The sequence below is a fragment of the Salvia miltiorrhiza genome, chromosome 7 (assembly GCF_028751815.1).
Source record: "Salvia miltiorrhiza cultivar Shanhuang (shh) chromosome 7, IMPLAD_Smil_shh, whole genome shotgun sequence".
Lineage (NCBI taxonomy): Eukaryota > Viridiplantae > Streptophyta > Magnoliopsida > Lamiales > Lamiaceae > Salvia > Salvia miltiorrhiza.
Window position 1 is genome coordinate 3,435,619 of NC_080393.1, and position 21,628 is coordinate 3,457,246.

A 21,628-nucleotide genomic window follows, 5' to 3' on the forward strand; every position below is an offset into this window, starting at 1 on the left:
AAGACGTCGCAGAAATACAAATACAAAGAAGTAGAGTTTCGCGGTTATTACTCTCACAGAATAAAATAAAAATTAAAAACATAAATTCATTCTTCTTCCCACCTCTCTCTCTCTCTCTCTCTAAAACACTCTCCTTTCTCTCTCTAAAGTCTCACTCAATCGCAGAAAAATCGTAATCGTATCCCTCTCGCCACCAATTATCTATAAATTTCGAATCTGGAGCGTTTCCTCAAATGCTGTGAATTGAATTCGTTGGAAAGGTAAGGAGGGAGAAGCGGGGAGTTCTTTTTTATTTTCTCTCTTGCTGATCTTTTTTTTGTGTGTGTTTCAATTTGTGTTTTTCAATCTTTTCTTTGTCTAATTTGAGCGCCGCATGGATAGGGGTTTAAGTGAATGATTTTGGATTTGTTTTCTGGTGGGTCTAGCTGATTATCAGTGGTAAATGTCGGTTTTTTTGGGCCTTGTTTTCGGGTTTGTGGCTGCAAATTCGCAGCTTGTTTTTTTCGTCTGATTGAATTTTGTGAGTTACTTGAAGTTTTTACTTATTTCCCCGTCCTTTTACAGGATAATTTTGAAGATCGTTAATTTGAGTCTTTTTAATGCGATTAATTTTGAAACTTTGAGGAGTCTTTCTGCTTGATTTTGAATAAGGTGTGTTTGCGTGTGCCGTGCTAGAGATGTCTCTTATGAGCTGATGTTGTGGAATATATGTGGAGCGTATACTTTAAGATAATTTACGTTAATCTCGAGTTTGAATTAAATTAAATATCCGTTTGTTTGAACTAATTACTAATTTTTCTATATGTATTTTTTCAAATAGTTCAAGAAGTTTTATTCTTATATTGCTATTTTTGTGTTCTCCATGATTCGAGACATATAATGGTTGTGTTTGCTAATCTGACAGTGCTAATTACATCTCACGATATTTTTAACTGTCGAAATGGGTATTTTAATTTTAGTTTAATTTTCTTTGAGTTGTTCGCTCTCTGCACTTCTGTGGCTATAATAAATGGTTACTTCCGATGGTGACTTTATTTGGACCTTCTTAGTTGACCTCTTGAATATTTACTCAATAGATATGGGCTCTGATTATATATTCCGGAGAGAAGTTAGAAGATTCTTCTCTGAATTTTAAAGTACTTGTGGTTCCATAAATAGGTTTTAAAGAGTTTCTGCAGTCTTATGATGGCTAACATTTTAACTTCATGATATTTTTTGCTATTTTAGGTTCGTAGATTAGCACATAATGGGACCCACGAGAAAGTCGAGAAGTGTGAATAAGCGCTATTCTTATATCCACGAGGTATCTCCTAGCAAAGATGGAGATAGTGCTAAAAAAAGTAGCAGTCGGGTGAGTTTCTGGTGAACTAGTTTTCTTTCTATTACCCACCACTTATGCTGATAACTCACTTCTTGCTTTTTGACCTTTGCCGAGACAGAACCTTTATTTCATAGTCTATCATCATGCATGTTTTTGGGTCAAGGGAACACGCTTATTCAATTTCATAGTAAATTATTTTTAAGCGCAAGAGTTGTCGTTTAAGTGAAATGTGGTAGCTTGAATTGTTACCATAAGCTGCAGGATTCGATCACAATGTTTCACTGATGATCCTTAAATCCCTTTCGTTGGTTGTTTATAAAATGGGGTCATGCATGTGCACATCAACACAATGACCACAGGGTTTTCTTCAAATGCAGAAAAGAAAGTTGTCTGACATGCTTGGGCCTCGGTGGACCATGGAAGAGCTAACTCGTTTCTATGACTCTTACCGCAAGTACAGTAAAGACTGGAAGAAGGTCAGTTCAAAGTCATATTAGACCCGTTGGCCAAGATGTGCATAAATGAATATTGAATTTATTACCTAATTTAACCATTCATATGTTTACTATGTGCCAATAAATATGACCACCATGGTCAAGATAACAACAGCATCATAGCAAAGACCCGTTTGGCTTCATCTATTGTTTGCTAAAGTTTGCCTCTTTCTCTTCTTTTGCGTGTGTACAGGTAGCCGGTGCTGTCAGAAATCGTTCAGCGGAAATGGTGGAGGCCCTTTACACAATGAATCGGGTATGATTTTTTGGCTAGATGGGTTGCATATGCTACTATGGATCTTATCTCACTTATTTCAAGCTAGTTTTCACCAATGAGATTTTTATTTGCCTTTTGGAGCTCATTGCTGGCTGTTCTAATTGTAGAGAGTAGCTCTATGCTGGGCTCTAGAATAAAATTTAGATTGTAGAGAGTAAAATTTAGATTGTAGAGAGTAGCTCTATGCTGGGCTCTAGAACAAAATTTAGATTGTAGAGAGTAGCTCTATGCTGTGCGCTAGAATAAAATTTAGAGATCCTTCGTCCCTAAAATCTATAGTGGCCTATGAGTGTTGTCATCAGCAGATAAACTTGCTTTATCTGCTTAAACAATTGCAATAATTGAAAAAAAGACCTGCCTTAGTGAGTCACAGAGGAATAATAAGTATCATTGTGCACTGCATCAAGATCATAACAGTTTATTAGAGAATAGAAACTGAGACAGTTGTCCAGATAAGTCATTTTTGGCCTCTGGTCATATGTGCTATCGACCAACAAATATATAACAGGATCTTAACTGGTGACGATAAGACTATTGGATTTGAAGGAAAAATGGGTGTCCCAAAGCCTACAAGAAAATTCTTTCAAATTTCGGTAACTATATATATGATCCCATATTCCCATGTTGTCATTCAGTATACCTAAAGTATCATCAAGGGCTCTCTAGACAACATTCACATAACATCTATAATTTGGATGGTGTGATTTTTCAACAACACATCTTGAGTGAGACTGTATATATGCATCCTTCAACCACAATTTTAATGTTTCCACTTATCTTCAAATTGATAATTTCAGGCATACTTATCTCTTCCACATGGAACTGCTTCTGCAGCTGGGTTAATCGCCATGATGACTGATCACTATAGCAATCTGGTGAGACTACAATCTAATTTAGTAATGAAGATGCCATCTAATCTTATAATCGAGTCATTTTCATGTTATGAAATGCTCACATAATTTTGATATTCGCGAGTATGCAAACAACAAGTCTGGTGTTATCCAGTTCTTCCGGTATCCCCCACACTCGTGCGCGTTTATGCCTTTTGCTCTCAGTATATTTTTTATTCTCCATCTCTAACTTCTAATACGTACTAAGTACTTTCTGATAATTCTTAAGACTTGTTGTGATGGAAAACCCAGTTTCTCAGGAATGTTGTATTATTTGTCGACCATATGAATTTAGTCATTTACCAAATAATTACTGGCTTCTTTTGTGATGACAATTTTTCTTGGCTTTACAGGCAGGAAGTGATAGTGACCAAGAGAACAATGATGGAGCAGGATCATCTCAAAAGACACAGAAGCGCGCTCGTGGGAAAGTACAGCCTCCTACCCCTAAAGCATCGGATGAGCACATTGCTTCCCAATCTCCAATCACTGCATCAAACTACGGCTGCCTTTCACTATTGAAAAAGAAACGCTCTGGTGGTACGTTAGAATCTAGATAAGTTAATATCTTTTGTGTGCATAACTATGCTGAAATTCCTTCTCTATAGTCTATGTTTGGAACTATGGATCTATGCTTATCTGCTGTGTAGGTTCTGAATTAATTATATTTAGGACCCCTAGGTATAAGGAGAAGGCAGATAACATTTCAGCTTTCAAAAGTTGAGGGTATAAAACTCTCGAGCACATTCTCATGTTTACTTTGAACTTTGAAGTATTTTTACCTAATTGTCCTTTAAATGAGGACCTCCCTTTGCTTACTTTGCTGCCATCCTTTGCATGAATTAGCCCTTATCCCTCAAATGAATATTTGCCAAATTCTCTGGCCATCCTCCCCTGCATCTTTGATTCGTCATATAATGCTTGTATAGGGCACATCTTGAGCCTTTATGGCAATTTTGTTTCTTTATTCTGCAGTTAAACTTCTCTTCTAACCGGTGAGAGTTTAGAAGTACTCTGCTATTTTTTCTCTGCCTGCTATTATGTTGGTCTACAACAAGACATCCATCTGAAAATTTATGTATGGTATTTTACTATTTTCTTTTAGGGAGCAGACCTCGTCCTGTTGGAAAAAGAACTCCAAGGTTCCCTGTTTCATTTTCATATGAAAATATCAATGGGGAGAAATTTTTTTCTCCAACAAGGCAGGGGCTGAAATTAAAGGCCAATGCTGACGATGATGAAGTAGCTCATGAGATAGCCATAGCTTTGGCAGAGGCATCACAGAGAGGTGGTTCCCCCCAGGTTTCTGGTACGCTGAATAAAAGAGCTGAAAGTGTCATGTCATCACCTTTTAGGCATGCTCAAAGAAAGGTAATGGTTTGACCTGGTCTAGTGAAACAATATATCTTAGCCCACCCTTACAGAACTGCTGTTGGTTACAGCATAATATAGCAGAGATATCAAATGTCAAGCTCTTGGCAACAGATTCGGATGAAGAAGATTTAGAAGGAAGCACAGAAGCCGACACTGGTGAATTGTCTAGGTATAAGCCCCCTTTGATTGAATCTGTAAGTATTGGTACAACGAGACAGAAGGGAAAAAAACTTGAAGGGAGAACATATGAAGTTGATAACAATATTGAGAGTCATTTGGGTGACATCAAGGAAGAGTGCAGTGGAACAGAGGAAGGCCAGCAACTGCTGAGTGCAATGAGAAGAAAGTTTGATGTGGAGATCAATGACACCAAGGTTTCAAGATCCCCTGTGCAGAAGAAGAAGAGCAAAAAGGTTCTCTTCGGAAGAGGTGTGGTCTTCGCATATCTACGATATTAATTCTTGTCTCTTGAATCATAGCGTAAAGAGTAAAAAGAATTTATATTACATCTTCAAGGAATGGTTAAATTTATTCACAAATGATTGTCTAACTAATTATGGCCTATTACTTATTGAAAAGCAAGTGATCTTAGGGCTTGCTTGCTTTTATAATTAAGTTCCGCAGTTTAGGTAATGTTTCTTTTTGAACATTTTTTATTTATTTTGCTCTATCCATTAATCTTCATAGAATCATAAGCATCATGCAAAGATGCCAACTAGTTAATTGATACATTATTCAATCACCTTGTTGAATGTGGATGCATTTCATGTCTCAGAGGTTAAACATACTCCTTCCGTCCCATTACAAATGTCCCATTACTTTTGGGCACGGAGATTAACTGGGTTGGTGGAAATTATTTAAATATTAGGTATAGAGAGAGAATATATTGCCAAAAAAGGAATGAGACATATGTAATGGGACATCCACATCCCATTATGGAAAGTGGGACATTTGTAATGGGACGGAGGGAGTAATATTTTATGGGCTACTTACTGTTCCTTGCAAAAACTTATTCAGTTGTAGTAGGAGTGGTAGCTTAACCGAACTATTTCTCTTTCCATTGTTTTTTGAGATTAAGATGGATCTTTGCAGATGAAGGACCTGCTTTTGATGCCCTGCAAACATTGGCGGATTTGTCACTGATGATGCCAACAGATAATGAAGATGGTACGTGTTCTAGGTCTACTATTTCTTGTTCTTAAATTCGAATGACTTAGAATGTCTGCCAAATAAATCACAATTCAGTTCACCTGGTACTATCTTCTCATGCAAATTCAAAACAAGTGTCACTATTACTTTCTTTGCATGCAACTTAAGATTCTGTTGATTAGTCATATACGAGTATTCTGATTTGTCATCAAGTAGTTCATGAGTTTTTGAAGGATAAAATTTAAGTTAACTGGTGTATGTTTGTCCTATCAGTCAGCATCTAGTTTTGGAATGTTCAATTTCTTTATTTGGAACCCACTGGATGAAAATGTGTACTGTCTTTGTCATTCCTTTTACAGTTTTACTTTATGATTTAACTGACATGAAGATTCAGACGAGGCTTGAAAAAGTATTGATTCATTTACAAATTGCATCTGCATACTCACCTCCTCTTTTAAATATTGGTTGAGAAATAGTTATGCCACATAATTAATTTAGTTGAGAGCATAGTATTAGGGAGAAAAATCCATCTTTGAAAATGAGGTCTTATGGTGAGAAAATAATTTGATACAGCAAGAATATCTGTTGCAACTTCTTTTATTTGTTTCAGTTGTCATATTTGCATTATGAATTTAACTTCACAATCCTTAATTGTTTCAACTATGTTCTCATTCATCAGATTCAAGGATGCTATTTAAAGATGAACATCATGATCATGTTGACGAGACTGTGCCATTAGAATCTCCACCAGCAAACCAGCCAAGAGAAAAACGTAGATCCTCAGGGGTAAGAACGAAAGGACATCTAGCATCAAGTCTTGAAGTTGCTTCTAGCAAAACATCAAAACCTGGAAAAAGTTCAGTTTTTGATCGTAGTTCTATTCTTGAAGAAAACCAGGATTCCCATCAGCCTACCACCAAATCAAGAAAAAAACAAAAGATGCCAGTGCCGAAGGTGAGAAATGCGTGCTGTTTATTTTTCATTGTTGATTATTCTCACTAATTTATTTTTGGCACGGTTTTTACTCAATATATATTTGCAGAATCAAAAAACTGAAGTTCATGCTGAAATTCATCTTAGTGGATCTCCAGGGATTGAGGTACTCTGATTTTAGCTCCACAATTTCCATTTTTGACATTTTTACACAGTATGACTATCTGAAGGTATAATATAAACTCTTATTTAGAACAGGCATGCAACACATCCAGTTCCATAATCTTGTTTTTGCCTGTATAAGAGCGTACAGTTTCGAATAGGGTGATAATCTCTTAATTAATATCCTTCTTTAGTTGAGAGCTCATCCAATATACTTTTCATTAGGCTGGAGATGCAGGAAAGAAATCAATGAGGAGTAAAAAATCTTCCCAAAGCAGTTCTCCAAAAGTGATGAAAGTTTCAGAAAACTTTTCTGGTGCTGATTTGCAAAAAGAAGGAAGTGACTCAGCCCAATCAGCCACACAGGTTCCGGTCAATCAGGTTAACTTACCTACTAAAATGAGAAGCCGGCGTAAGATGAATCTTAAAAAACCATTGGTCAAGAAGGACCTGAAATTTTCTGAAAAAATCTCAAAAGATGAGAGTAATCTGTCTCTTGGTTTGCTCCATGATACAGCACCTAGATTTAAGGTTTGGTTTGTTTCAATTCCTTTGACTCAATATTCTGATAATTTAAATATTCATTCTCATTGTTCCTTTCATGCCAAACAGAACCTGTCTAATTGTTTATCGAATCAACGCCTGAGGAGATGGTGCACTTACGAATGGTTCTACAGTGCCATTGATTATCCATGGTTTGCAAAGAGGGAGTTTGTTGAATATCTGTATCATGTCGGACTGGGTCATGTACCGAGATTAACTCGTGTAGAGTGGGGTGTCATAAGAAGGTTTGTATGTCTTCATTTTACAGTTGCTCAAAACTTTTGTACTTTTGGCCGCCTGAGTCTTGCACAAGCACTGGGCTGATAACTCTTTTCTCTATTGCTCAAGCAGTTCCCTTGGTAAACCGCGGAGATTTTCAGAGCAGTTCCTGAAGGAAGAAAAAGAGAAGCTTAATCAGTATCGAGATTCTGTCAGAAAACATTACACTGAGCTGCGCGAAGGTCTCAGGGATGGACTGCCGACTGACCTTGCAAGGCCTTTATCAGTTGGTCAGCGTGTTATTGCTATTCATCCAAAAACAAGGGAGATTCATGATGGAAGTGTGCTAACTGTTGATCACTCGAAGTGCCGGGTTCAATTTGACCGTCAAGAGCTAGCGGTTGAATTTGTCATGGTGGGTATTATGCTATTGAATCCTTTCATATATAAGTTTCGATATCACAGAATCAGCATGTCTATTTTGGGTAGTAAAATTGCATACATTCCTACTATGTCAGTTTTACGCCAAGTAGTAGTTTAGTTTGTCTGATTTGGATTTTGCCAATTTCTGCACTTACGAAGTTGAAGGAAGTCCTTGTGCCTTCCTCATTCTGTTCATTTTGTTTTCTTATTACTTTCTTTCTTATTACATGATTTTTTCCCTTGGCAGGACATAGACTGCATGCCAGTAAATCCTTTTGAGAATGTGCCTGCAATGCTTGGTAGACACACAATCACCATTGACAAGGTTTTTGAGAGCTTCACTGAACTGAAAGAGAATGGACGAGCAAAGGAGTACATTAAGCTTTCTCCTAGCGACAACCTGGATAACATGGATGATATTTCTCGCCTATCTTTATTAGCTAATCCTGCCAGTTTGCTGAAGCAATCAAAGGCACGATTTCTCTTCCTTCCTGTTCATTCTTATTGGTTTGTGTTATTATGTTATTTCTACTTGATCTTTATTAGAATTTTTAGACTTGATGCATGCGTTTGAGAGTTTTTTCGAACTATAAGAACTTATAGTCTCTGTGTGTTTCATTTGTGTTGATGCATCCTAAGCTTGATATCTTGTCCCTATATCCACATTTTAATAATTTTACTGCATCCATTCGGGTAACATTTATTTATTTAATATGGCATCATGAAATATCTCTAGTTGTACTAAACGTTCTACCTGGTCCAATATGCTGGTTGCACTCGCAGAATGACAAGTTACTGTAAAGCATTAGTATCTCAAGTAGATTTTGTTCTCCAGGTTGCTTCTGATATTCCAACAAGGCTGGGAACTGGTGATACTGCAATGTACCAGCAGACATATTCTCAGCCTGGTACACTAGCTCAGCTCCAGGCAAAGGAAGCTGACATTCAAGCTCTTGCACAGCTGACTCGTGCCCTTGATAAAAAAGTATTGCTGCCTTGATTATATATCAATTAGTTTCTAGATATATAAGTAGCTGTTACATTTTAATAATTGGAAATTTAACATTAGGGAATAAGTGGGCTTATTGCTTGCAAATTGCAATATGTGCAGGAAGCTATTGTTCTTGAGTTAAGGCGTATGAACGATGATGTGTTGGAAAGTCAGAAGGATGGTGATAGCCCTTTAAAAGAATCAGAACCATTTAAAAAGCAATATGCTGCGGTACTTATACAATTGAATGAAGCCAATGAACAGGTATAATTCCCATACTAGATAACTGATTCTTATGGAACAAATAATGTTGCATTTAGATATAAGCTTGAAGCATAATTTTCTTTGGCAGGTCTCTTCAGCTTTACACTGCTTGAGAGAACGAAACACGTATCAAGGAAAACTTCCACTTACATGGCCGAGGCCGCTGCTTGGTCTTGCTGATCCTAGTAGCACATTCAATTCCTTTGACCGTTCTGCATGTCAAACTCAAGAAGTGGGATCACATGTGAATGAAATCATGGATAGCTCAAGAACAAAAGCTCGAACAATGGTGGATGCAGCATTGCAGGTAAACAAGGCAACTCCTTGGTTTAAGTGACTCTTTTAATGTGTGGTGCTCCTCAAAAGTGAAATCCAAGAATTTTTTTTTGAGTTAGGCCCTCGTTTTGGCATGAAGTTGGTATAATTTCACAAAAATTATGTCGTTGTAGCATTCTAGAGTAGTAAATATTGAAAATTCCTACACACTTAGTGCATATTGTAGTATCTTTTTTAGCATTGACATTACAACGGAAAACGAATAACTGGAATCTATTTCTGACCTTTTTACAATTATATCCACTCTCCTTGGAGCTCTTTCAAGAAATCTTTTCATACTTCTACAGGCAATATCATCACTCAAGAATAGGGAGGATACCACGGAGAAAATTGAGGAAGCCATTGACTATGTAAATGACCGGCTTCCCTCCGATGATTCCTGCATGCCAGTGGTGAATCTTCTAACCTTACCTTAACTACAGCTATCTCTCTCTCTCTCTCTCTCCCCCCTTTAGGTTCTAGGTACTGTCTTAAATATATTATGATGTTTTGATTTTTTTTTTTTTTTAAAACTGTAAATTGTTGCAGAGAAATGATCCTAAATCAGCAAATGCATCTGACATCGAGGCCCAAATTCCTTCCGAGCTGATCACAAAATGTGTAGCAACTTTGCTAATGATTCAGGTGAAGTATAAACAGAGCAAAAATGTCTTCCTCTCAAGAAAATACAACTTTCTGACAGAGTTGGGGTCGCGTATTTCCCCTTCATCTGCTGACTCATAAAATCTTTTTATTACTGCAGAAGTGTACAGAACGACAGTTCCCTCCATCTGATGTGGCACAGATACTAGACTCTGCTGTGACAAGCCTACAGCCACACAGTTCACAAAACCTTCCTGTTTATACCGAGATACAAAAATGTGTGGGCATCATCAAGAACCAGATATTGGCACTAATACCTACTTAGTTACTTAACCAGAAGCAGTATCAGGTCCCCTATATTGACTTGTGAATTTTTCGTCTCAGCTCTACCATTTTCCTGCATTCATAGGTTAGATTTTATTCCTATCAGTTCTTCGTATTTCCTCCACCAGGATCAGCTCGTTTTCTAGTTCCGGGAAATGAGTGAAGATCGTTGGTATAAATATTTGTACATGATTGGCCATCAACTCTATAAAGCAGCCGCATCGGCTGTGTAGCCTGCATTTTACATTGAGTAGGGAATGTCATTAATAGATTGTAAATCAGTTAGAGAGACGATGAAAGTGCAATAAGATGAATGAATTTCAATGGTTTTCTAGCTCGAAGATCTTCTTTGCTTAAACTTTGAACTTGACTTGCTGCAAATATCACTTCTTATGATGAAGTTTTATCTCTCTTTCATGTGAGAAAGGGCAAATTATAGATAGGTTGTATTGCTACCCCCTATTCCCGAATAAGCGTTTACAGCCGTCAAAAACATACTAAGAAAGTAAAATTCACTCTTTTTTACTTCTTACTATTGTGGGGAATATGAAGAGTTGGCAAAATTATAGTAGTAGTTTTACGGAAATTTGAAGAGTAAATTTGGCAGTTTGACATCATTTTAACAGAATTTTGAAATGACACTAATTCAAGATCATAATGTACGATCATTTTCTACACTTTTGATCTTCAAGGTGTAAAACAAGATAAAAGCTTAATTCATTTATTTACATCAGAAGCATACAACATAAATTACATTTCTTGATTTTACCAACAATGAGGTACTAAAAGAAGATAAGTAGATATTAGCTCAAAACTCATAAAAGTAGCATTTAGCACGTTGATCTCAAGTTTTTTTCTGCCAAAGTAATTACCACTGTTTATAATACAACGATATATTGTGCTGTAGTATATCATGTCAATACGAATTTTGAGAGAAGTCGTTAACCAATGATTATAGTCTACATGAAACCCACAAATTTGGCAAAACAATACTGGTGTCAACATAGCAATATGTATCCATTGCAAAAATGAACTCTGTATTTGCTTCTTTAGCTTAATAGAGAAAGGAAGCACAAAAAAAATACACTTCAACCAAGTTAAATTTCTGTGACAGTGTTCCTAAACAAATCTAGCTCTTGGTGTCTACGTTATATGGTATTCAATGAATCTCCAAAAAATGAGAAGAGAGAGAGAGAGAGAGAGCAGAAAAGGATCAGCATCTATTTTGTAGCTGATTGACATCAGAATCCGATATCATAAGCTCCATGCTGGTTGGTTTCGGCATCTCTTGCATTTGTAACAAATAGGGATATTCAAGTAGGTCATAGTTTCAACTTCTTTTTCGGTCTGTTTGATACATCGGTAGTAGAATCATCCAATTTCTGCAAAAGCGCGGAGGATCTGTGGCCTTAACAGAAGTTAAAACAGATCTAACACAGACCAATCGAATAAGCATCTATGGAAATCATACCTTTTGCTTTTTCTTTTGATTTTTTTCCTTCTTTTTCTTTTTCTTCTTCTGCTTAAGTTTTTTTGGCAAGGAGGTTCCATTTATATCCTCTCTTTCCAAGTCCTGTCAAATCCATAACAGGGGCATCAGTAATAGAAAAATACGCACAAAGGTAATGCAACTATGCACATTTACGATGTGTCACCAAGTATATGCACCTCAACATCATCAAACTTGTTAACATGATGGACGATTCTTCCTGATGTTGAAGCCCCACCTGAACATGACCAAAACAAAAAATATCAATTTGGTGTCTTTCTATGTGTATTAGCATATCAAGACAAATCAACTTCTATATGGGTTGTAATATGGCAACAAAAAGTGCATTGGTGCAGCAGAAAGAAGCTTAACATTTGTGATCCGACATTTTCCATGCACACACTGTCAAACAATTGCATAGATGTTATCTGACTGTCAGTTCCTATATTTCCTCATGATTTCTTTTAATCCTTTCAATTTCATGTGATTCCAGTCTCAACTTCTCTTATGGCATAACCAACATAGTTTCTGAGGAGTGTGCACAGCACAAAAGACATATCATCTGAGGAGTTACAAATGAAACAAAATCTTAAGGTTGACTATCAAATGTATTTCCTTGTTGGTAAGCTGTAAATAGATGAGAAATCACCGAATTATCACATAAAAGAGAAAGAAGCGCCCAACATACTCTATCTGGGATTCAATTCGCTTGCAAATCTTAAAATATCCATCAAAGCATACAAAAGTGACAGCAAACACAATCTGAAGACACAAAATTCATGAATTTACACCAGAGCTGTATCTAGACAAACGCCTCAAAACCAACATCCATCTTTTCATAAAAAAACAGGACAAGCTTTTGCTAAGGAGTGAAAAACAGAGGCCCAGAAAGATGAGAAATTACTGCATTGAACAGTTTGTTTGGCGTTTCTCACAGCTAACTCAACAAGCTTCGGATCAACAGAAGCAAGCCCATTTGGCTCCTGAAGCTTTCTTTCAAGGAACTTTGCTAAGGCGGCCGCCTTGTTTGTCTTCATCGGCCCCCCAGGGTGTGCCAGCCTACACATACGAAGACCCTGAGCCTGAATACCCTTAGTTGCAACAGGCACAGAAAAAACAAAGCATCCAATCACCAATTCCACAAACAAAAAAGCTCACTTTACAAGTAGAGCAACTAGTTCATCTACAATTTATCAGCAGATATAAGTCTGCACACACATACATAACACAATTCACCCTAATTACCGATTAACTCGGGAATGAAATCACCCTAATTCACTATAAACTATCAACACCAGCCAAAAATCCAACTTATGTAGTTATACACATACATTTGAAGTATTTTATTACCAAAAACCTAATCGTATATGCAAATTAACCCAACCAAAAATGAGTATCCCACAATTATAGCTTCCACAACCTCAATCTACCACATTTTATAGGCATTCGAAATTTTGAATAGGCTGAACTGAAGCACGCCGCATATATCGACATTTAGACATACAAATTGTAGTATATATATAGATGTCCAAATTTAAGAACCTGGATTGGGGTCGAGTTTGATTGGTTCCTGGTGGAAGAGGCGCAAATTTGCTTCCTCTTAGCGCCTTTTTCTCGTCTTCCGTCAGTCCTTCCATCTCTCTCTCTCTCTCTCTCTCTCTCTCTCTCTCTCTCTCTGCGTGTATGTATATTGTATGTATATGTGTATATATACTCGTAACTACTTGTTTTATTCAAAAATTATTTTTGTGAAATTCTGCTTTGGCCTCTTTAGTTATTGTAACTTACAAAAGGGTCCCCATACTAATATATTGAATGAGTTGAATTTTAGGAATTAATTTAATTATTTAAGTTACCATTTTAATTGAGGGCATCAAAGTTATTTTCACAAATATTGCTCGTTTTAGCTATTAAAAGCTAACTAGTATGTGCATCGCACGGGTTACTATTTATATTTGTTTAAAATTTTAAATTTTGTATAAATGGAGTACAATAATATCACTATTCATTAGTTGAATAATTAATAATAAAAATTAATGTTGTTTTAATTAAAATGTTAATATATCTTATCAATCAAAATAACATTTTAACTTCAAGCGATGTTTTAAAATTATTTTAAAAAATCTCGTTTTTAAAATTGGATTGGAAATATTTATATTATATAATTTAATTTAAGAGCAATAATGTTTCTCCCTTTTATTCAAGATATATGTCTTTCTATTCTTGTACACACGAATTAAGAAAAATATTTTGTCAAAAACTACCCCTAATAAATTATGAATTTGTAAATTGTAATTAATAAAGAGTGAAAACGTGAGTTTTGAGGTGAGTCATAAAAGGTAATATTAGAATCAAAACTCAAAAAAAAAAACAAACAAAAAGGAAGCCTAGAACAACATTTATTTTCGTTTACATAAGTTAAATTCTTTAGTTGCGTTTGTGTTAGCCTAGCAATAATATAATTAATGTTTAAGGTCAAATATCCACCAGCTCTTTAAATTTCTTTATTTACTTGCTAATTTATCAAAAAAAAAAAGAATATGTGATAGACTACGATAAAATATGCATGCTCTAATATTAATTATCACATTACTTATTTTTAATTTGAATGTTTGATGATAATATTTGATATTAAGATAAATATTCTTTATATATATATATATATATATATATATATATATTTTAATTGTGAATTCATTATATAAATCAAATACTTTTTGTGTGCCACACATACCACCATCCTGTTAGTACCGGATAAAATAGACCTTTAATTTAATAAAATTCAATTGACAAAGTGAACAAAAAAGTCATTAAAATACACCTAATTCATGGCATTAGTTACAAATTAATAGACAGAAAACACACATTACATCACATCAGCCCCCAAAAAATGCCATTACTTGTTGCTGCCGATTCACTACAAGGAAATGCAGCATCATTTGAAATTTCTTAACAGCAGAAAAATCAACACTAGATGAGTTACACTGAACTCAGTTTCAACTGTTGTCTCGTTTTTGAACTCAGCTCGTTTCGACTCGATTAAACCAAAAAACGCGTCACCACAAGAACAGGGCGATCGATCAAGAACAAGACTAATTAGAGACCAAAGCAACGCGCAGAATTAAACGTCAAAAATACAAGAATGAATCCTCATCCAATGATCCTTTCTGTTATTAAATCCCACCTTCAACTGCAGAAGGCGGCGTAGGTTAGCCACCCTCTGAGTCTTTTCCACCACTCGAGGGGGATCAGCAGACACGTCGAATCCCAAGATCACCTTATGAGCCTCGAGTATCTCCATTGCACGAGGGAGGGGGGGTGGGCACACACGAAGATTAATGTTGCAATGTTGCACATATCTTTCATCGCCGCCACTCATATACCCAATAGAAATCGAAATACATCACTTAGTGAAATGATACCTTGTACACGCTTGCTTCCAGCTTCGACAATAATAAGCCGCCTAACTCCTGAACAATCTCCAAAATCAATCAAAACGACGAGGGGTGTACTTTGTAAAATGAAACAAGAAAAAGTGAAAAAGGGTGACCTGGCTGAGACAATCTTTCCAAGACTTTAAGAAGTGGATCGGTCCGCAAGCACATATGACATCTTTGAGGGTTGTTTCCGGGTGCTGAAAATGGATCGTCTCTATACTGCAACGCCTGTATTTAAAGAAAATTGACACAATAAATGTAGAAACCTACTGCATAGATTATCTCCCAACAATGGCAAGAAAGTCATATTGCATTATTTCGTGAAGTGACAAATTTAATAACAGTCCCTCAAAAAATTAGAGATACAAGATAACAGGTCATTCAGATGAGTCTAATGCCAAAACATAATGGATGTGTTACCTGATGAATAGTTGTTTCTTCGAGATTAATGTGTGTATAAATTTTGTCTTTTGCCAAAGTAGTTATGTCACTGCAAAAAATTATGTTGTATGGGTATTTCCAGGTACTCGTAGAAGCAATTCACGTATTGGAAGCACTGGTAAGAGCGCAGAGGTACTAACCTTCTAGCATATACATCTAATAAAGAGTCGTTATCATCAACAATAGGGACCGAACTAACTTGAGCTGCAGAATCCAATATAATGCATATGATTATTATGTAATAATTTTCAGATTTGTAAACATTGAATGTATATATGCATATATTATGCATGTCAGAAATTGGATTGAGAAATTCAAATCTCCGCAATTATAAATAAGAAAATCATATAGTTAAAACTCAAGGACAAAAGGAAAATTAAGATGAACCAATGAATTAGTTTCAGATAGAAGACGATCGATTAAGGCGGATAGAAAAATCTGATGAGCACAAACGAGAGAGGGCCTTGCTTTCTCACGTACTTCAAATTTGACAATACAGCAGGTACCTTGAAGTAATAAATTCAGGGCTGCACTAAGTGAAGCACTGGGCCTCAACATTGCCAATGGCCGCCGATCTGGTTCTCCGATTTTCGGAACCCAAGTGCCGACAGGGATTGCACCAATCGGAAATTGAAGAATCGGTAATGATGTTGGTGAGTGCTTAAAGAATCGGAAAATGCCTAGAAAGCAACAGAACCAGTTTATACATCGGAATACGTGGCCTTTTTTATCCTCACATGTAGTGTCACAAACATAAAAATATAATAGAAACAGCAGATTTATTTTCCTCACACTTTAGTATCCCAGAAAGAGAAGCAAGATGCAATAGATGCGGGTTTGAGGCATCCACTGATAAAGAATGAAGAATGGGAACTGTAGCGACACCATTCTGCAAAATTTTCAGTGCAACGTCTTTCAAACTGTCGTCTGGACCGGCCTGAAATCCTCACCAAGTAAACACGAAATAAGCGCCTAGATGCTGAGTTTTCAAACATAAGATAAGAAGATGCAGCTTAGAACTCAATCAAGTAATGTATTGTCAAAGGACATTGCAGATTTGGACACATAGATAGATTCACGCATTTTCACAAATTCATTTAATATAATAGCACACATGTTGCTTAAAAGTTCACAAAATGATACAAACGCTCAAGAAATCATGACAATCCAAAACAAAACATGCAGAAAGTAAAAAAATGCTTCTACGACTATATATGCAAGGGATTTCAATCATCCCAAGGTTGAAGAAGTTCAAGTATCTGTTATACTTTTCAATGTGGATGAAGTGGTGTAAAATCGACCAAGATGCTCAAATTCAGTTCTAACCGTAAATGTCATCTAAAATCTTTGGCCATATCCAGGTGCATAAACATGCTTACTGGAAGTCTCCAACACATCTGTATGAATACTTACTTGCACAAACTGTCTTGAAACACCACTGCCGAGGCCATTCACTTGACTATTCAGATATGATTTAGCTTCTTTCCATGCTGATATGGTATGTGTTTCAAGCTCTTCCTCAGTCAAATTGGAACCATGAGTGCCAAGCTGCCAAATGTAGAGAACGCCAAGGAGAAGAGAAAACATTAACTTTTGGATAGTACCACAGTTATGTATACCATTACTTAGTACGAGTAACATTTAAGCAGTCCTACATCACACTCATAAGTCATAAGAAATATGGTTGCAGAAAGACACAGTCGTCAAATTTGCAAAGTGGCATTCAAGGCCCATGAGTAAAATAGCCAGCAATAAGTTATATAATGGGTGGTTGAAGAAACCGAAGTCCATAACCTCTTTTATTCAAAATCCATAAAAAAGAATTATCAAAATCAAAATACTAACTGGTCATGATTCTCATAGCCCTTTGTAACAATCAGTTCAGCGGAATAATCTTGTACGATATGGACATCTTACTCATCAGTTACATGTTCAGAATCACTTGATTATTTAAATAAATTTTCTTCATACTCGTCAAATTTTCCTCCACCCGCAGAACAATTAGTCCAATTTCAACAAAACCAAAAACCGAGAACTGCTCTACAGAATCTCAGGTATCAAATAATGACCCCAAACATTTCTAACCACATTCTATAACTCCAGGAAAATAGGGGAACCTAAATAGAGATAATTTTTCTTTATATCAATAGTAGAGCATATACCTCTCTCATAATCAAAATAAAATCCAGTGCACTGAGAACTCCGGTAAACCGGCTCTTTGAGAAGTCCCACAAGGGCGCCGTATATACACCCTGGAAAGAATTTGTTGGTTGAAAAGAATTGCACTAAATAAAAATACATATGCAGAGGCAAGCAAAAGTGTGTATAATTAACATGTAAGACAAATCTCGCAGTCGCAGATTTTGATACCATCATGGGATTATTAGTTCTTAAATAAAAAACCAATGCCAACTCTGATAATTAATAAGATAGAATTATTATCTAAAGGAAGACAGGAAAAATATCGAGCTACAGATACCAAATTGTTTTACCTGCTCATGCAGAATATGAAATGCTTGCTTTACGGGCAAGTCGACGTCAAAGGCAACAACCTGCAAGCAATGTAATATATCAGGCAAAAGAACTATAGAGAGAAAATAAATACAAAGGGATTAACATTAAAATAGGCAGCAGACATCCTTACCTTTCCAGACTCAGGAAGCAATTCATAGGCCATGTGCGTCGACATAAATACAGCAATACGATGACGGGAAATCTCTAAATCTGATTCCGATATCATTGGGAAAGACTCACGCGATGTGCTATCTGGCGGTCGAACCTATGATCAACACAACTAGCAGATGAATTAACTAGTTTTCCTGCGAAAGATCATAAAAAGAACTAAAAGAATAACCTAGGGAAGCGAAAAAACAAAGATTTTGAGATGACTATGGTTGAAAACCCTATGATGTTAAAGCATAATATCCTCAAATTCAGAAACAAGAAGTTTCTTTTAATCAGTATCATGCACAGATCCTCGTTTATCATCTTTAAAGAGTATTCTTCCATATATATGATTTGCTAAGGCAATTTTCAAACATCAGTAACATAATTACATACTAACTCAACAAACTATAAGGGAGAAATTTTGGAAGGGGGGAAAAAGGTAAACCAGTTATCCGAGATTTAAGAATGTAATTTGAATAACTATATGAAAACATTGGGAGACCCATATGATTTGGTTAGAGATGCACATGGAAGGTAATAAAAGCTTCATATCTTTCTTAAGGCAGTTGAGACCTTTGGCTTCTAAAACACTCAATTCATAGAAATGATACTTGAAAAAGAAGAAGAAAAGATAACACGCGAGAGAGATGATGCAATACCACACGCTGAAGGGTCCCATTATCTACATCCATGCTCGAGCTAGGACCTGCTGAAGGAATCTGTGGGGTTAGGATTGCAGATTCCCTCGTCAAGAGAATAGTGTTCACAGTCCCAAGATTACTACTAATAGAAGGCTGACGATCGTCATGTCTCCATTCACCATCAACGACAAATTTGTACTGCAAACCAAGGGTCATGTCAATAATATGTATAAATATCCAAGAGCAACTGGTTTAGGGGGAAGTCTAGTGAAATATCTTATATCTCAATCGAAATTCAAAAATTATAAAGAAAACAATAAACATTTATATCGTTTTAGTCTTTTACAAATAAAATGCTTCATAGATTCACAAAATTCTACGCTTAAAGAATACTGACTGCATTATGCCTATTTGTACTCATCATCTAACACTTACTCAAGTTTTGACTATGTCATGAAACCTTTTAAAAATTCAATAACTAAACAATTGTTAGGCAATTATATCATTATATCATATAAGAATTGTGTTACCTCAATGAGAAGACTCTTCACAAACCCAAAACCCTACATATTACTCCCTCCGTCCTACTCTAATAGGCTCACTTCTTTTGGGCACGGAGATTAAGAAACTTACTTTTTAGGAGAAAAATGGCATGGTCCACACCAATTAAGTACATTTTTTTTACTCAAAATGGAAAACGAACCTATTCTAGTGGGACATCCCAAAAGGAAAAACGAGTCTATTAGAGTGGGACGGATGGAGTATGATTTAGTGGCATCAAAAATCAAGATTTCGGAACCAGGCAAACATGTTTTAATCTTACCACAAAGCCAAACTAAGAAAACATCAAAGTTCAGTGGCTTAAGTCCACAACTCATTCAAAAGTAGCTATCAGTATTAAATTCAGCCTAGAAAACAATAAGTAACAGATAGTCAAAAGTGAAAACTAATGAACGGTAGACGACGCTGTGATCCTTATAATATCAAGTAATTACAATGGAAGCCACAAGGTGATGCCTTCTAAAACATGGAACATAGGCCTCTCCATGACTACAAGTATTTTATATCTTCAGCAAAACATCAAATCACTTTCATATAAGACAACGGTCAATTCTATTTTGACTAATAAAACCAATCACAAGCAATTCTTGAGCTAATCAAGACAACAGATTCAGCCCATAAATGCCAAAGTAAAACACCAACCTGGTGATAACCGGGAGGCAGGCTACAAATAGTTTGAAACACAGTTGGGCAACCTTCAACAGGCGTCATTGGCCATTGTGTCCACCTTTTTCAATTCACCACCAAATACAAGAAAAAAGAATTAGCACACGTACTACAACCTGTCTACGACAACTATACAAAAAATAAGCGAAGAAACAGCTAATGGCGTGACAATAAATAAATCCCACATACTAATCAGCTCTCACCCTGTAAATGAGCCACTTATATACACAACTCTCCCGCCATAAGGCCACACAAAACGAGTCGGAATCAGCCCTATTCCACTTTCGTGCGTATAATCCATGCCAAGTTGGTACATTCACTTCTTACAAATGTAAACCCAAAAGAACTATACCCCCAAAATAAAGCCCTCGCATTTACGTATTGGGCCAACAAATTCAAGCAACAGCTGCAAAACCCCAGAAACCCAGTGAGCTGAGCATCTTAATTTTTAATTGGAGCATCAAATTCCACTTCTCAGACTATAATTTGATGCAAAAATAACATCACCTTCTTTGAATCTGCAAAACCACAATTTGTACAGGTGAAGATAAACTCAAGAATAGCTCAGTAAGCAGAATGGAGTACCAGAACCCTGAAACACGAGAAAAATGGGTACCAAATCAAAAGTGGGTAGCATCAAAACGGAAACTTTTCATAATTTTATTCATAATTGAGGTTATTCAGACATGAAATTGGGAATTTTTGGTGAGAGTGAAATATTTAGCCCTAACCCTAAATATTCCCCGATTCGGATATTTCTTTTATTGAAAAATGATTTTTTGATGGGCATAAATATTTGAGAGAGGGGGACAAATTATTAGAAGGGTCCCACAACACCTTAATTTTAGCAAAGGTGAAAGGTTCTCTTTTTAAGTTGCCAAGTCAGCACACTTGAAACCCATAAACTCTCATTGGAGTACTAAAATTCACCCAAATATTGTAGCTTACCGATAGTTTTATCATTTTTAAGGGTGACTATTTTTTAAAAATGCACGACTAATTATAATAAAAATTGATTACTAATTTTTAGACATAATATTTACATAAAGAGGTAAAAAATAAATAAGTGATTTTGCTTGGAGAAAGATAAACTAATCACAATTTTTAGAATATATAATAATATAAATATTAATCATTGTTACCAAAATCTCTGATAATTTTAAATTGAAAATAGATAATCTCACATTTCTAATTAACCTATCCCAATCCCGGCACCCATCCATTATGTTGTCATCATTGGACCGTAACAGACAATGTGGTTTTACGGATTACTACTCCTTTTGTCTCATTGTTAATGACACGTATTTTATTTTGGGTTGTCCCAACTTAAATGATCCATTTATTATTTGGGAAAAAAATTAGGAATTAATTAAAAATTTAATTAACCTCATATATAATCTTAACAACACATCATTTTAACTCTAAAATCATTTCAGCCTTCTCT

The 21,628-nt window shown here is 35.9% G+C and overlaps 3 protein-coding genes across 10 annotated transcripts; 1 reads left to right on the forward strand and 2 right to left on the reverse strand.

The window, feature by feature from the left end:
• Nucleotides 1-57: 57 nt before the first annotated feature.
• Nucleotides 58-10,616, forward strand: LOC130991684 (protein ALWAYS EARLY 3-like). Of its 2 annotated transcripts, XM_057916031.1 has the most exons (22): nucleotides 58-260; nucleotides 1,228-1,351; nucleotides 1,699-1,797; nucleotides 2,009-2,071; nucleotides 2,890-2,967; nucleotides 3,336-3,522; nucleotides 4,088-4,353; nucleotides 4,425-4,785; nucleotides 5,449-5,523; nucleotides 6,185-6,291; nucleotides 6,403-6,459; nucleotides 6,548-6,604; nucleotides 6,826-7,131; nucleotides 7,213-7,388; nucleotides 7,495-7,777; nucleotides 8,033-8,257; nucleotides 8,621-8,770; nucleotides 8,897-9,040; nucleotides 9,129-9,347; nucleotides 9,664-9,768; nucleotides 9,905-10,000; nucleotides 10,119-10,616. In XM_057916031.1, exons 2-22 carry the CDS (start codon nucleotides 1,247-1,249, stop codon nucleotides 10,281-10,283), a joined length of 3,324 nt encoding a protein of 1,107 aa, XP_057772014.1. In that variant the 5' UTR covers nucleotides 58-260; nucleotides 1,228-1,246; the 3' UTR covers nucleotides 10,284-10,616. The 2 variants fall into 2 exon arrangements, with proteins under 2 accessions (XP_057772014.1, XP_057772013.1); XM_057916030.1 differs by having other exon boundaries at nucleotides 66-260; nucleotides 6,185-6,459.
• Nucleotides 10,617-11,275: 659 nt separating this feature from the next.
• Nucleotides 11,276-13,476, reverse strand: LOC130991685 (uncharacterized). Of its 2 annotated transcripts, none has more exons than XM_057916032.1 (5): nucleotides 13,314-13,476; nucleotides 12,676-12,830; nucleotides 11,951-12,009; nucleotides 11,754-11,855; nucleotides 11,276-11,664 (listed from the first exon to the last, which is right to left on the reverse strand). In XM_057916032.1, the coding sequence occupies exons 1-5, from the start codon at nucleotides 13,406-13,408 to the stop codon at nucleotides 11,605-11,607; spliced, it is 471 nt and encodes a 156-aa protein (XP_057772015.1). In that variant the 5' UTR covers nucleotides 13,409-13,476; the 3' UTR covers nucleotides 11,276-11,604. The 2 variants fall into 2 exon arrangements, with proteins under 2 accessions (XP_057772015.1, XP_057772016.1); XM_057916033.1 differs by having other exon boundaries at nucleotides 11,276-11,683.
• A 1,061-nt stretch (nucleotides 13,477-14,537) lies between these two features.
• LOC130991686 (sucrose nonfermenting 4-like protein) lies at nucleotides 14,538-20,963 on the reverse strand. Of its 6 annotated transcripts, none has more exons than XM_057916036.1 (15): nucleotides 20,916-20,963; nucleotides 20,692-20,776; nucleotides 20,388-20,590; nucleotides 20,161-20,245; nucleotides 18,976-19,155; nucleotides 18,294-18,428; nucleotides 18,142-18,201; nucleotides 17,812-17,901; nucleotides 17,063-17,197; nucleotides 16,442-16,586; nucleotides 16,156-16,329; nucleotides 15,790-15,853; nucleotides 15,629-15,698; nucleotides 15,322-15,436; nucleotides 14,538-15,241 (listed from the first exon to the last, which is right to left on the reverse strand). In XM_057916036.1, exons 3-15 carry the CDS (start codon nucleotides 20,498-20,500, stop codon nucleotides 15,147-15,149), a joined length of 1,461 nt encoding a protein of 486 aa, XP_057772019.1. In that variant the 5' UTR covers nucleotides 20,501-20,590; nucleotides 20,692-20,776; nucleotides 20,916-20,963; the 3' UTR covers nucleotides 14,538-15,146. The 6 variants fall into 6 exon arrangements, with proteins under 6 accessions (XP_057772019.1, XP_057772022.1, XP_057772021.1 ...); XM_057916039.1 differs by having other exon boundaries at nucleotides 20,871-20,945; XM_057916038.1 differs by having other exon boundaries at nucleotides 20,388-20,776; nucleotides 20,916-20,955.
• Nucleotides 20,964-21,628: the final 665 nt, after the last annotated feature.